Below are 15,086 nucleotides of genomic sequence, written 5' to 3' on the forward strand. Positions count from 1 at the left end.
ACTCCTCCTCTTGTCTGATTGAAGCAGAGTTTTTTTTATCAGGTGACTGGCTTCAGGTTCTCTAATTGGCTTCAGGTGCTTTAATTAATCTATAGCAAACTTTCTTCCCTCTGCAGGGAATAAGGCTCCCTTCTAACCCTCTCCTGCTGCCCTCTGGCCATGCTGTATCACAAAGATTAGGAGCATGGGACATGCTTTCCTCCGTTGATTCCTGCCATCTGCCATCTGAGTCTATACCTGGATCCTGGGCTGGAGGAGCATTCAGTATTTAGTGTTCCCTGTAACTGGAAGTGAAACATATTATGAATTTGTGCAATACAAAGAACTCATTATTTCTTAACATATGCAACCATAGTTGTATTGCGCAGCTGAAAGACCCGATCTGTAGAAAATGTTAAAAGGTATTCAGACAGATTGTAAGGCTGGAAGGAACAATTATGAACATCTAGTTTGACTTTCTGCATAACACAGACCATAGAATTTCATCCAGTGATTCCTTCCCAAAGCCCATTATCCTGTGCCCCAAATGCTATGCGCTTCTGTAAAAAACATAGGGGTTCAGTGTCTGAGGATGGCAGCACTGAACAATATTGCTGCTTTCCTATTATCTACAAGTGAAATTTACTCCAATACGCAATATCGACGTGCAGTACTAAGATAGTACTTGTCAGAGTCCAAGCGCTTTATGAAAAGTGGGTCTCATTCACCCAGGTTGTTGCAGGGGTTGTCCCTCCCTGTGCCTGAAAAGGAGTTCACTCCCCAGCGAGGGCAGGGGGAGCTTAACATGAAGCTAATTGGACAAACATGATAGTCAAAATTCTCAGATCTGGATATCTAATGTCAGGCTATTAATGAGAGATGGAGTTACTTAGTGCTTCTAGAAATCACAGACCACATCTGTTTAGGCACCTAAATATGAATTTGGGAGCTTAATGTTAGGAACCTAGGTTTGGAAACTTATTTGGGATAAATAATCATTATTTACCACTGCCATATTTTGACCTCAGCTTCAGTGCATGGCTCAGGCCCATACTGATGATTTAAGAGTTAGGTGCCTGGCATGAGAGTAGGAAAAGAGATCCAAAATAACTGGGAGAAGATAAAATAAGAGGTGTCCTTTTAGAACAAGCTTTTAATATAATTAAAAAAGACTTCTTCCAAGTGCCTTTTGTTGTAGAAAAAATATACCTTATCGTTCTCAGACAGATCTCCATGCAGTAATACCCACAGACTACCAGAAATGAGTCTCATATGCACATTTGAAAATACTCCATATACCAGTATATATATCACAAATGCTGTCCTTTATAACTGCTGCCATCTAGCATGGGTCAGATGCTATTAAAACATAGAAGATACATAATGTTCCCCTTTTTATATCTGCTCATCAATTTTCTTTATTTCTGCTAGCGAGTTCTCTGATTTTGCCTGTGTAATACTTTCTTAATAGTGTCTGGACTGCATTTTCTTCTCTTGCATTTGTCTGGACTATTTTATGTCTTTTAAATTGTATTTGTCACTTACATAGTAACAAAGACTAATCCTATTTTTGGTGATTTCCAGTGTCATATATTAGTGCTGTCAAGCAATTAAAAAAAATTAATCACACTGTCAAACAATAATAGAATGCCATTTAAATATTTTGATGTTTTATACATTTTTAAATATATTGATTTCAGTTACAACACAGAATACAAAGAGTGCAGTGTTCACTTCATTTTTTATTACAAATATTTACACTTTAAAAAAACAAAGAAATGTATTTTTCAGTCACCTAATTATCAGGGTTTGTAGTGCAATCTCTTTATCATGAAAGTTGAACTTACAAATGTAGAATACATAATAAAAAAAACCACCTGTATTCAAAAATAAAACAATGTAAAACTTTAGCACCTACAAGTCCACTCAGTCCTATTCTTGTTCAGCCAATCGCTCAGAACAAACATGTATTTTTACATTTTCAGGTGATAATCCTGCCCGCTTCTTGTTTTACAATGTCAGCTGAAAGTGAGAACAAGTGTTCCCATGGCACTGGTATAGCTGGCATCGCAAGATATTTACGTGCCAGTTGTGCTAAAGATTCATATGTCCCTTCATGCTTCAACCACTATTCCAGAGAACATGCCTCCACGCAATGACAGGTTCTGCTCAATAACAATCCAAAGCAGGGCAGACCAACACATGTTCATTTTCATCATTTGAGTCAGATGCCACCAATAGAAGGTTGATTTTTTTTTGTTTTGTTATTTTGTTGTTGGTTTTTTTGGTGGTTTGGTTTCTGTAGTTTCTATATCAGAATGTTGCTCTTTTAAGACTTTTGAAAGCATGCTCCACGCCTCGTCCTCTCAGATTTTGGAAGGCACTTCAGATTTCTTAAGCCTTGGGTCGAGTGCTGTAGCTATCTTTAGAAATCTCGCATTGAACCTTCTTGTGTTTCGTCAAATGGTGCAGTGAAAGTGTTTAAATCAAATAACATATTGCGCGGTTGTCATCCTAGGCTACCATAACACAAAATTTATGCGCGAATTCGAGTAAAAACATGGAGCAGAAGACATACAATTTCTCCCCAAGGGGGTTTCAGATACAAATTAATGAACACATTTTTTTTAACAAGCATTCATCAGGCAGGAAGCAAGTCCTCTGGAATGGTGGTCGAAGTAGGAAGCGGCATATGAATGTTTGGCATATCTGGAACATAAATACCTTGCAATGCCAGCTACAACAGTGCCATGTGAATGCCTGTTATTAGTTTCAGGTGACATTGTAAATAAGAAGCCAGCAGCATTATCTCTTGTAAATATAGACAAATTTGTTTCTCTTAGCAATTGACTGAACAAGAAGTAGGACTGAGTGGACTTGTAGGCTCTAAAGATTTACATTATTTTGTTATGGCGTTCAGTTATGTAACAAAAAAATCGATATTTTTAAGTCATACTGTTACAGTAAACAGATTGCACTACAGTACTAATATGAGGGAATTGAAAAATACTATTTATTTTGTCATTTTTACAGTGCAAATATTTGTAACAAAAAATAATACAAAGTGAGCATGCATACTTTGTAGTCTGTGTTGAAACTGAAATCAATATATTTGAAAATGTAGAAAAACATCAAAAAATATTTAATGCATTTTAATTGGTATTCTTTAATAGTGCAATTAAAACTGCGATTAATCACAATTAATTTTTAAATCATGATTAATTTTTTTGAGTTAATCACGTCCTTGCGTGAGTTAATCGTGATTAATTGACAGCCCTTATATATATATTTGTTTACAGATGTTGTAGTAGAGATCACTGGAGCTATTACTAGAGTGCCATAAAATATGTATGTGGCGCTTTACAAATGTAAAAGGGAGATTCTGAGCTCGGCAAGGCAAGGCCTTTACTTCCTTGCTGAAGCCAAACTGCCCTTATGGTCAGTGCAAATGTTACCTAAATAAGATTGTTTTTTCAGGCCTAATGCATGTAATAGCACATGCATGTCTTTTTTTTTTGTATTAGTGTACTCTATCACTGCCTCTCTGTCTGTGTACAAAATAGAAAGATCTTGTCTATGTATCTAGATCATCAGTCTTCCAGGACTGCCATGAAAATCTACCAGGGAAGTTACATGACTTGTATAAATTGGTGATAGAGCCAATGATAGAACCTAGATCTCCTGCTTGTCAATCTCCTGCTCTGAATCTAGACTAACTAGGCAAAAATGAAGAAAAGAAACAAAGTTTATTACAGAAGAACATTGGCAATGAATTTTGGAAGCAGCCCAGAGCACCATTAGCTTTTCTTCCACAATAAAATATTAATTCAAAATAGTAATCGATTTTTTTCTGCGCACAAGTAATCCATAACATGATGACAGAGAGCAATTCACATTTATCTGCTGAAGTGTGGCAACAAAGACTTTGTCATAACTACCTCTTCTGAGATTGTCCAAGGATAACAGATTTGTGAAAGCAAATACTAAAAAAAAAAAAAAAGTTGAGAAATAAATCCTATTAGATCTTATAATATGACATGGGCAGGGAGAGAAACCCACTGGGAGATTAGCAAGCCAGTGAAGAAAAATACAGATTTACAATATTAATTACAACAGCAACTACTTCATGAATTCTAAAACGGCTTCTCACTTACTGCATGTGAATAAGATTTATGAGAGATGGAAAAAACTGGAGCCCAATTAAGACTGACAACTGTGTTGTATGAAAATAGACGGACATATACAAACATTTTTCTACAGACTGATGATGTGAGAGAATTGTTTAGCTGCTTTGCAAATAATTTATCACACTGTAAATCGGACACAGAGGTGTAGTAATTACTATTATTGAAGTGTTACTCATTGATGTCTATTCTCAACATGTTTTTTCTTCAGTAAAATATTATGATTAAATATAGTCTGATTTCAAACATTGGTTGAAGCAATGTTAGTGCAGTAAGTCTTCATAACGTTCATGAGAACTGACGGGCTCATACCTTCAGAGGGATAGTAGTAGTGCATTAGGAGAGACATTAGAGGAGATGGGAGTGGCTGAGCTCTGTGCAACACCATTTAGCAGCCAGGTAGGTTGGGAGTGGTGCAGGCTGCACCCTGGTTCCTAGGAGGCATAACAATTTCCAGATTGTGGATGAAGGCTTAGGACGGCTGTGATGGGCATGCCCAATGTGTCCCACTGTACCTTATTTTGGCTTCATGTGCATTTGGAAGAAAATCCAGGTACAGTTTGCAGTGCACCAAACTGAGTGCACCCCTATTTGAACTGTACTGTGAGGTTTCTGCCTACACAGCTTCTGAGAACAGCCTATACCCATTCCATTTGCATGTGGGAGGGACAAGCCCTAAGTCATTATTTGTTATTAATGCAGATTTCCATGGAAGGATATGACTAACTCTTTAATGGCAGAATATGGCCCCAGTGTCCTCATCAGCCCTGCTAAGACCTGGCAGGGAGATTTTAATGTCTCCAAAGAAACTTAGAGACAGACCACTTTAAAAAAGATCGCTGAATGAATAAAATGAGGTTTAAAATTAACTTTGTAAACCAAGTACAATAGCACTTGCTTATATTGAACTCAGCTGTAATGAAACTTCATTTAAGTTTTGCCACTGACGTCAAAAGGTTCTAGGGTCTGGCCTTTTCTGAAAGTCTCAAGTTGCTTCTATGCATTTAAATGAATTTCCAGTCCTGCTACACAGAAACTTCACTATGTTTATAGGGCCAGATGGTATACCCCTCAACACACAGCCTGAATTCTATACCTAGCACATAACCCATGCTCTAAGGCCCTGATTCATCAAAGCATTTAAGCATATGTGGGGCTCTTAAGTATGTGAATAGTCTCATCAAAGTTCAGGAATTTATAGGGAAATACATGGCACTTCAAGTGCAAGTCTTCTTCCAGGTTGCAAAAAGGCAAAAAATCCACTTCACAACCACTGCTTCAGCACCAGAGCTGCACTCCCGTTCACTGGCAGGAAGACGGTGCATAAGTATGTCTGCAGGTAGCAAAACATGCCCAGCTTCTTGCCCTGCCCTGCCCCCCAACCTGCCTCTCCTGTGTGGTTAGGTCTGAGATGCCATGTTTCTGACAGAGGTCCCAAAACTCTGTCTTGCACAGGGAGGGCAGTAGAATTTTCCCCATAATGAAATCCCACTGTGGTAATCCTTTGGGAACAGAGAAATTATCAGTGACCAAGTAAGTATTAAATACTGCACTACAAACCTTTTATCAGGCCAAGCAGAGAAGGAAAGGGAGGAGAAGTTGCCATAAGCAAGCAGTGAGAAGGCTAAGGAAGAGTCACTACCTCCAGACTTAATGCAACTGCTCTTCATTAAGAGTGAAGGACTCGCCTTTCAGACAGGAAGTGCCCCTGCACTTGAAGGGGAATAAAGGAAGTGCCCCCCAAGAGATGGGGCTATTTTGACAGTCAGGCCTTTTCCTGTTACACTGAAACAACTCTGCTGATGGTGATGTATTTTTGTGAAACAAACAAATTTCCCCATAGGTATGTTCTTGTCATATCTCTATTTAGATTGGCTATAGATGTTTTTAGTATGAATATGTTGTTTATCATGTAACTTTGACTCCTTCACCTGCACTCTTCCCATCCATCTATCTCTGCTTAACCTACTTTTAGCATTTCCCATCTTTTGAGCAGCTTTCAGCAGCCATTTTATGTGATTAATTTTGCCATTCTGCCAGTAATATGTCCTATCACTTTCTCTGTAATTAACATGTAATAGACGTTTTGACATAACTTTCATGTACTGTTTTACTTCCCTTTGTTGAGCACTTTAGAACTTCTGAGTTTGTGCAGATTCTCCTTTTAGATTCTCTTATGGTAACCCCTCCTATTATTTAATCCTGTCCATGCTGGGTGGTGGTATGTTTTGTCAGCAATAAGCTGCATTCGAGTGTGTTTGTTCAGTAAAGTTCAGAACTGCTACAATCCTGACACTTCAAACTGTTCAAATGTCAGCTTCAACTCTGAGGGCAAAATGGTCCCACACAATATTCAAACAGTGTACGGTGTAGGTTACAGCAAACACATAGGAGGTCATGACTCTAAAGAATAGATGCTAGAGCTCTAGAAGGCCTCAAGAAAATGAGTTGCTCTACACAACAATTTTTGTTGTACCCCACCAATGGAAATGTTGTTCTTTCTGGATTTCAAGAAGCTTCTCATAAAAATGTCACATCTTGCAGCATTAGCGCTGAGTGCAGAGAAAGTGGGTGCCATGGCATAGCTAGACTCCTTTCTAAGAAAGCAATAAACATCAGTCAAGAATGTTACCAGTGATTGCCTCAGGTGGAAAGTGATAGCTAAGAAGTGTATGCAGTTGACAGATTGATATTAATTTCCCAGAGACTGCTTCTCAGGTATCAGATTTGTGGGTACAATACAGTAATTCCTGGAGTGGAGTTTCTTGTGTCTTCAAAATAGGTTCTACCTGTTTCACAGAATATATTGATTTAGGGCCTGATTGAAACCCAATGAAGTCATCAGAAGGTTCCCACTGATTTCAGATTATGGGCAGTGGATCTGGCCCCATTTGAGCACTTTGTAAGAACTCAGGAAAAAGAATCCCATTCAAAATATTTAGATAACTAAAGAAAGACATGTGGTACTATTTTCCATAATATTCCTTACTGTCTCAGCGCTGCATGGAAGAAAGTGTTCATGCTCTTTTTCCCATAAGGATTGGACGGAATCCTGTGAAATGATTATTTTCCACATGAGAAGAACAGAAAGTATTTGTACAGCCTTAGGGGTGGCAACCCTTTCAGGGGACTGGGGAAAAGAGGTGGTGTTTTATGTATGAAATGTTCCAAGCTCTAAAGGAAGAGAGCTGGGTCATGTAAATAAGCAGTGACAACCCCACCGGCTAACTGGATTGTGCCACTACTTAAACTAGTGAGTAATTTTACTCAGGTGACAAGTCTGAGTAGAATACTTGAATGAAATTACTTACATGTTTTGAATTGTTTCAAGATTGTGCTCTTAAGACAATGAAATGGTGCTGTGTGATTTAAGCACAACTTGCAACTGGATTTTTTTAATTTGGCCCAATGTCTCTTATTATTCAACAACTGTTTTGCTAGGCAACAATGGTGGTGAGTAGTCTGCAAAGCTCAGACTGAAACAGCAGATGAGATTTAGAGTTATACTCTGCGTCCTGTAGAGACATGAACGTCCTAGAGAAGACTGGCATGATGGATACTGCTGCAATCAGAGTTCTGGGGAACTCAGTAATGTATCCATTTGTCCAATTGTATCATGTGACTTTAAGAGGGAGAGACATTAAAATGTCAGTTTAGTGATAGCGCTTCTGATTCAAGGAGGATTATAGCCCATAAACCCTGGGAGGAATGCCATACTTCAGCAGGTTTAACGATACAGCCTTTGGCTTCAAATGTGACCCAGACCAATTTATTATTATTGCTGCTTCAATATTTGTATTTGTTCTGACTTTGTTTTTGGCCGGGAGCGGAAGAACGGCAGGTGGATGGTACTGTAGCTATTTATTGGTGCATACTGGCCATACATTTTACCCGGCAGGGGCATCCACCTATTAACCACTTGTGAAACTGACCCAAGGGTAATGTCACAGCTGACAGATAACCAGGAGACCTCAGATCAGTCTGTGACAAACATAACAATAATTTTATGCATCTCAAGGACAGAGGAAGCAGAGTCTCTCCTTTATAGTGCCGATTTAAAGGGGAAGCAAGCAGAAGATTGTTCATGGTATGGGAGAGGTACCAAGCGGTGACTCCCTGCTGCCAGGTGATAAAACTCCTCCCAGCAAAGTACCGAATCAGGGGTTACAACACAGAGCTGTGGAGGAGGAAGAAATAAACGGGGTCCCCGGGATGTGGGAGCTCACTACACTCAAACTTTCCCAAGCCTGGCCTGAGGACTCTCTGCTCGCTACAGTGATATTTTGTCCCGTTCAAAAGTTCCCTTGGGGAAGCTGTGGGAGGAAGATCCCCGAGGGGCCGTGGCAAAGACCAGGAGCAGGTCTTGTGTCTCGGTGGTGGGGGTGGCTGTTGGCTTTTCCTTCACCCCAGTACGCTCCCCCAAGGGCTTCCAAGTCAGTGCCCACCAGTTTGGGATTTATCTTTCCTGCACAGACCTCTTCTCTTAACTGCCTTCTCGCCACTTCATCCCTGCTGCATCTGCCTCAGCCTGGTACTTGCGCTGCCGAGCGAAGGGGCTGGGTAGCAGAGCCGTAACTAGGTATTTTTGAGCCCAAGGCAAGAATATAAAATTGCGACCTCCCCCAGGGCCAGCTCTTCGGTGGCAATTCAGCGGTGGGTCCCTCAGTCCCTCTCGGAGGGAAGGGCCTGCCGCCAAATTGCTGTCAATGAATGAAGCGATGTCAGTAGAACCTGTGATTTTGGGGGGTCAACTCATGATTTTTGACTGCTTTGGCTGGTAATGTTGCTTCCAAGATGGTCTTTGGTTCCAGTCCAGTTCCAGTCCAGAGAGAGACTCACAGGTTCAGAGAGGAGGGAGGTGCTGGATATCAGCAGTGGCCACTAGGGATCAGCATGTGTCCTGAGAATGCTTGGAGTTCAGGTCTGCAGGGCAGGATCAGGGATTGCAGGTTTGTAGAAATTTTAGTCATGCCCAGAACCTACCCCCACCCAGACTCTGCCCCCTCACCTGCCCAAGGCTCTGGGAGGGAGTTTGGGTGAGGGAGGAGGTCTGGGGTGCAGGCCGTAGGCTGGGGCACAGGATTGGGAGAGAGTTTGGGGATGGGAGGGGGTATGGAGGGAGGGGGTGCAGGTTCAGGGAGGGAGTTTGGGGATGGGAGGGGTGCAGAGGGATGGGGTGCAGGAGTAAGGCCTGTGGGTTGTGTCTGCAGATGAGGGGTTTGGAGCGTGAGAGGGGCTCAGGGTGAGAGTAGGGGTGTGGGGGTGAGGGCTCTGTCTGGGAATGGGAGGGGCTCAGGGCTGGGACAGAAGGTCAGGGTACAGGGAGATGAGGGCTCTGGCTGGAACTAGGGATAAGGTGTTTAGGGTTGAGGGTGCGGTAGGGGAATGAAAGCTCTGACTGGGGGTGTGGGCTCTGGGGCAGGGCTGGGGATGAGTTTGGGGTGCAGGCAGGCTGCTCTGGGACAGGGGCCAGAGAGGAGGACTCCCCCCAGCCCTTTCCCTGCCAGCAGCAGCAAGCTCTGGGGGAGGAATCCCCCTTTCCTTCCCCCTGCAGCAGCACGTTCACCCCCACCACTGTCACTCCATGTGCTCCTAGGGCCGCTCTCAGGTCCAGGTATCTCCCTCGCTTCCCCTGGGAGGTGCTGTGTGCGTCTCCTCCCCTGCTGTTGCCCCTGACTGTAGCCTCACTGGGAGTGAGGGATGGGGCTACCTTCTTGCCCAGCATGGGGCAGGAGCGGTGACTGCTGGCGGAGGGGGGGCCCAGTGCTGCTGGAGGGTCCCATTGGAAAATGAAAGGGTCTGAGGGGGAAGGGCAGGCTCAGAGTCAGAACGGAGGAGGGGGCGCTAGGACCCTGCGGCAGCAGTTTCTGCAGGGAAGCAGCATGGAGCTGCTCTGCTTTGGGCTGGGTAGGGGGGTGGGAGTGGGAGCAAGTTAGGGCTGGGGGACACTCGGGGAGGCGCGGGGGGGTTGACAAGTGGGGCTGGGGGCAGATCACCTGGATTATCAATATCTGGTGACAGGGCTTTTTTTCCCTCCATCGCTTTCTGTGCCCCTAGGCTTTGTGTGCCTGAGGCAAGTGTCTCACTCCCCTCCCCTTGTCAGGGCTCTGGCAGGTAGAAATGCCGAGCAGCTCACCGAGATGAGGATGCAGCTGCCCCTGGCGCTGGAGCGGGGTGGAGGGAGGGACGGAGGGGGAGATGCGCTCAGCGGCTGGGATACACCGGGGGACAGAGAATGAGGAGAGGAGCATCCCCCCCGCCCACCACACACACACACACACACACACACCGGCGGAGAGCAAGGACACACACACACACACACACCCCTGCACCCAGAGTCAGGCACCTCACACCTAGTGCCTGAGACAAAGTGACGGAGCAGGGGGCACAGACACCGCGTGAGAAGCAGGCACCGGGGCTGAGATGCACATGGGAGAAAGACAGATGGGCCGAGAGGAGACAGGCCCCCGCCCACGCTGACCGAGAGTGGGAAGCGGATATACACACACACATAGACCAAAAGACAGAGACACACTGAGATTGTGACAGACACACCTCAGGGACTGGCAGTCACACACCGAAAGAGGCTGATACACAAGGTGTCCGAGCGAGTTACACACACAGGGTGGTCACACATACAAGGCGATCTCACACAGAGACAGGGTGATCTTACACACACAGCCAGGGCCATCACACACACACACACACACACACACACACACGCCAATCACACACAGTAATCACACACGCACACCGGACAATCACACACCCAGGGTGATCACACACAGAGAAAGCGATCTCTCTCTCTCACACACACACACCTCTCTCTCTCACACCCACACACACACCCCTCCAGTGACAGGGAGAACGCCAGGCTCCGCTCCGCGTGGAATCTGAGCGCAGCAGCAGCAAACCTGCCCTGGGTCTGGTCCTCTCTGTGTCTCTTTCTTTTTCCATTTGGTCAAACGGCACCTACCCAAGCCCTGAAAAAATGCCTGCCCGTGAAGCGAGGAGAGGGCCCCGGGTCTGTAAATAAGAAGTGAGTACTGGCACAATGGCGTGTGTTTCTAGATCACAGTCTGTCTGAATGCTGCATGCTCCCTTGCTTTCCCAGTGCCTCCTCGCAGGAGGGACCCAAAGCTGCTCAGTCCCCCTCTTCGCCCCTTTCCTTCCTGCGCCTCCGTCCCGGATTTTGCAGGCTCGGTTAAACAGCCGCCTGGCTTTTGTTTCTATCACTTCTTCTTTGTCTAAGGTGGGTGTAGCTCTCCCTGTCCGGGAGGGTCGCGCTGGGCTCCGGGCTCCCACCCGGACCATTTCTAGAGCCAAACCCCGCTCTGCAAGGATGCCTTTTGCAAGTGCTTTAAACCCAGCGCATCTTTGCGAGCTGGCTGCTGGGGAGAGGAGCAGAGGAAAGGGGCCAGGGGCCAGTGTTCACGTTTTGCTCCTCTCGGGTGTGTGAAAATGTCCTTGTCGACTGCATTATCACGTCTCCTGGCAAGGTGGATGAGTGTCAACAGGGGGCTGTGGAAGTTGATGGGAGGTTTGCGAAGCATCACTGGGTGGATCAGTTTAGGGTTCCTTTCAGCCATCCAGTTCTCCTTTGTTAGCTGCATTCAGCGGGCTGCAGGGAGAGTGTAGCAGGAGAACTGGGGGGGTGGGGGCAGGTCTGCCCTTCTTCATGGTGCTGGGATGCGTGTGTGCCTGCAAGTGTCCAAGCCAAGCAGAAAGAGGAGCAGTTTCCTAGTCTACAGCACGAGGCTTGGTGTAGCCTGAGGTGCCCCCAGTTTGGGGTTTGGAGACAGAGGGTCGTGATAATATAATAGGAAAAACTCCCGACTGGCAAGGGGAGCTCTGACTGAAAGGAAAATGTGATGGTGCTTCCCTTCCCCCCCCACCGCCCCCATCACAAATCATGTCAACCCGAGGAGAGAGTGCAGCTGGAAGGAGCAGTTATTAAATCAGGTGTCCTTTCCAAACTTAGCCACACACACCGATTTTTGTCCAGAGGCATATCAATAGCCTCATACGGTGTTCCATGCCCACTACACTCGAAGGGTATTTACATGCTGGTCTGGTGCTCAGGGTTAGTTAGAACCAGATTCTGGTTTTCTAGTAGCTGAACAGTAACTACATTACAGCTGTGCACCGAGACAGGAGCAGAGCTTTTTCATTTGGGGGCTGCCTTTTCATCCTCTAACCCTCCCCCACCTCCCAGGGTTCAGGTCCACTGCATTAATTTTCTAGGTCTGCCTTTATTCTGACCTGTATTGCATGATTATTTTTTAATGTGAGCTCCTCTAACCCTGTAGGTTAACCTCCAGCGAGTACTGGAGAGCCTATCCCTGTGGAAAATGACACTCCTTTCCTCCTCTGGGGGCATGCCCAGCTTCCAGAGACCTGGGAGAGAGACTTTTGAATCTACATTTAGAAGTAGACCTTCCCCGCCACAGCTGAAAGTGGTGTTGCAGCCATTCAAAATATATTAATAATTTTAAATATTGTATTGTTGATGCAATCTTCCCTCAGGAGACCTTGAAGTGTACTTGATGTGGATTATTCTTATATAATTACTAGTGTAGTTACTTGTGATCACATGCATTATGGGGCTACTTGATAACACATGCAGGTGATCATTACTGCCCCAGTGGGTTTCTTGTAGCAGTAAACAATCAAATATCCTATAATAAGATGATTGACTTTTCCAATAGGCATGCGCCTGTGTTCCTGGCATTTCCTAAAAGGGTTTAGCCAACACTTTCAAACTGTTAGGAGTAGGAATGAATCATTTTTATAGTTACCTGTGTGGGGAATTTGGAAGTGAACTGCAAATGTTCTAATGAGTGTCTGAATGCAGAGTTGAGCATATGTAAGTCCTGTTTTCCTGATAGTTTTTTAACGCTGAACTAAAAATGTAGTCTGAGAAGCATACTAGCAATGCCTAAGATTGTTCAAGATGTGAGGATGCTCTACTGAAAAATACCTTCTTATATTGATTCAAAGGAACACATGAAAATAGAGGAAACACTGCATGTTAGAACTACACTTGCAGAGTATTTATAGAGGACATATATCTATAGTAAACAATGCAAGTGTGTGTATGCATGTGTGTACATATAAATAGCACATTATTAGGCCTAGCAGTTGATGAAACCAGTCATTCTGTAGTAATATAACATGATGTACAAGTGAAATGCATTTATAACAACACAATTATCTATAAACTCTATTTTGAATTAATAGGATCTCTGTAACCTTCTCGCAAGAAAGATGTACAGCTAAATACATCTCTGTCCAACGCTGTGGATGTTAACATTCTTTTTCTGTTTTATTAGTGGCGGCACCTGACTTGCTGGATCCCAAATCTGCCACTCAGAACTCCAAACCACGGCTATCCTTTTCTACAAAACCCACAGTGCTCTCATCTCGAGAGGAATGTGATTCGGCTATTAATGTTATGAAATGGAAGACGGTCTCAACGATTTTTCTGGTGGTTGTTGTATATTTAATAATTGGAGCTACTGTCTTCAAAGCCCTGGAGCAGCCACATGAAACTTCCCAAAGAGCCACCATTGTGATTCAGAAGCAGACATTTGTATCTGAGCATTCTTGTGTGAATGCATCGGAACTCGATGAACTAATTCAGGTAATTCATGCAAAAAAGTAACTTGTTCATATATTTTAGAAGAATGTACTCTTCTGTAGTAATGGTTCTGCAATAAATGGGAGACCGCTGTATCAGCATTTGAGCTGCAAATGTAGCAAGAAGGCTATCTTAAGACAGAAAAGTTGACAATAGCATTTTCAAATGAGGCTTCAGCTGAAAAGTTATTGCTAATTGTTTTATGTTCAGTGTGTATTTTAGACAACTTTAAAATTGAATGCTCCTGTGCCAATTAAATGACTATTCATTAGCAATATGTATAATTTAATAGTTTGCAAAGGAATGGATGTATTGATTGAGCCTTACTTGCTTTGTCAATATTGGGAAAGCAGAGCATGGCCAACCATTACCTTAAGAAAGTGGAGATTTATCATTACTTTAGCAAACAATTCTCACTTTTAGCTGGACATTTATTTCCACAGTTTTTTGTTTTAAATGCAGCAAAATAATATTAGCTAGCTATTTCCATTATAAATCTTGATATTTTTAATTTTTTGTTCAACATCGAAAGGCTAAATCTTCAGCTGGTATAAATCAGTGTCACTCTGTTGAAGTCAGCTTATACCACCCGATGATCTGGCTAATCATATTCTCAGGTGTTTCAAATGGCACTGTGAAATCAGGGGTTGTAACTTATGACTGGAGAATTGCAAATTTAATACTTATATTAATAGGCACCAACTTCCCCCCTTTCCCATGGGTGCTCTGGCTCTGCCCCCCCTGCCCTGCCTCCACTCCACCCCTTCTGTGGGGCCCTGCCCCTTCCCACCCCTTCCCCAAAGTCCCCACCCAACTCCACCCCCTCCCTGCCAATATTCCAACTCCTTTCCCAAATCCCCATCCCGCCCCTGCCTCTTCCCTGCCTCCTCCCCTGAGTGCGCCACGTTCTCACTCCTCCCCCCACCCAAGTGTGCTAACACTGCCAAACAGCTGTTTGGAGGCGGCTGGGCAGGGAGCACTGGGAGGTAGGCAGAGGAGTGGGGACGTGGCATGCTTGAGGGGGGAGGAGGAGATGGGGCTGGTGGGAGGGGAGCTTGGCTACTGGTGGGTGCAAAGCACCCACTAATTTTTCCCCGTGGGCAGGGGCGGCTCTAGACATTTTGCCGCCCCAAGCATGGCGGCATGCCGCGGGGGGCACTCTGCCAGTCACGGTCCCACGGCTCCGGTGGACTTCCCACAGGCGTGCCTGTGAAGGGTCTGCTGGTCCCGCGACTTCGGTGGAGCCGTGGGACCAGCGGACCCTCCGCAGTCATGCTGCTGAA

The 15,086-nt window shown here is 44.6% G+C and overlaps 1 protein-coding gene across 1 annotated transcript in view; it reads left to right on the forward strand.

The window, feature by feature from the left end:
* The first annotated feature begins 11,000 nt into the window (after positions 1 to 11,000).
* KCNK2 (potassium two pore domain channel subfamily K member 2) overlaps positions 11,001 to 15,086 on the forward strand; it is a 148,722-nt gene continuing 144,636 nt past the window's right edge. The window contains exons 1-2 of the mRNA XM_032778307.2: positions 11,001 to 11,202; positions 13,496 to 13,806. Of these exons, the coding sequence (XP_032634198.1) occupies position 11,202; positions 13,496 to 13,806 (312 nt within the window). The 5' untranslated portion in view covers positions 11,001 to 11,201. The remainder of the gene's footprint in view (positions 11,203 to 13,495; positions 13,807 to 15,086) is intronic.

The sequence above is a fragment of the Chelonoidis abingdonii genome, chromosome 3 (genome assembly GCF_003597395.2).
Source record: "Chelonoidis abingdonii isolate Lonesome George chromosome 3, CheloAbing_2.0, whole genome shotgun sequence".
NCBI lineage: Eukaryota > Metazoa > Chordata > Testudines > Testudinidae > Chelonoidis > Chelonoidis abingdonii.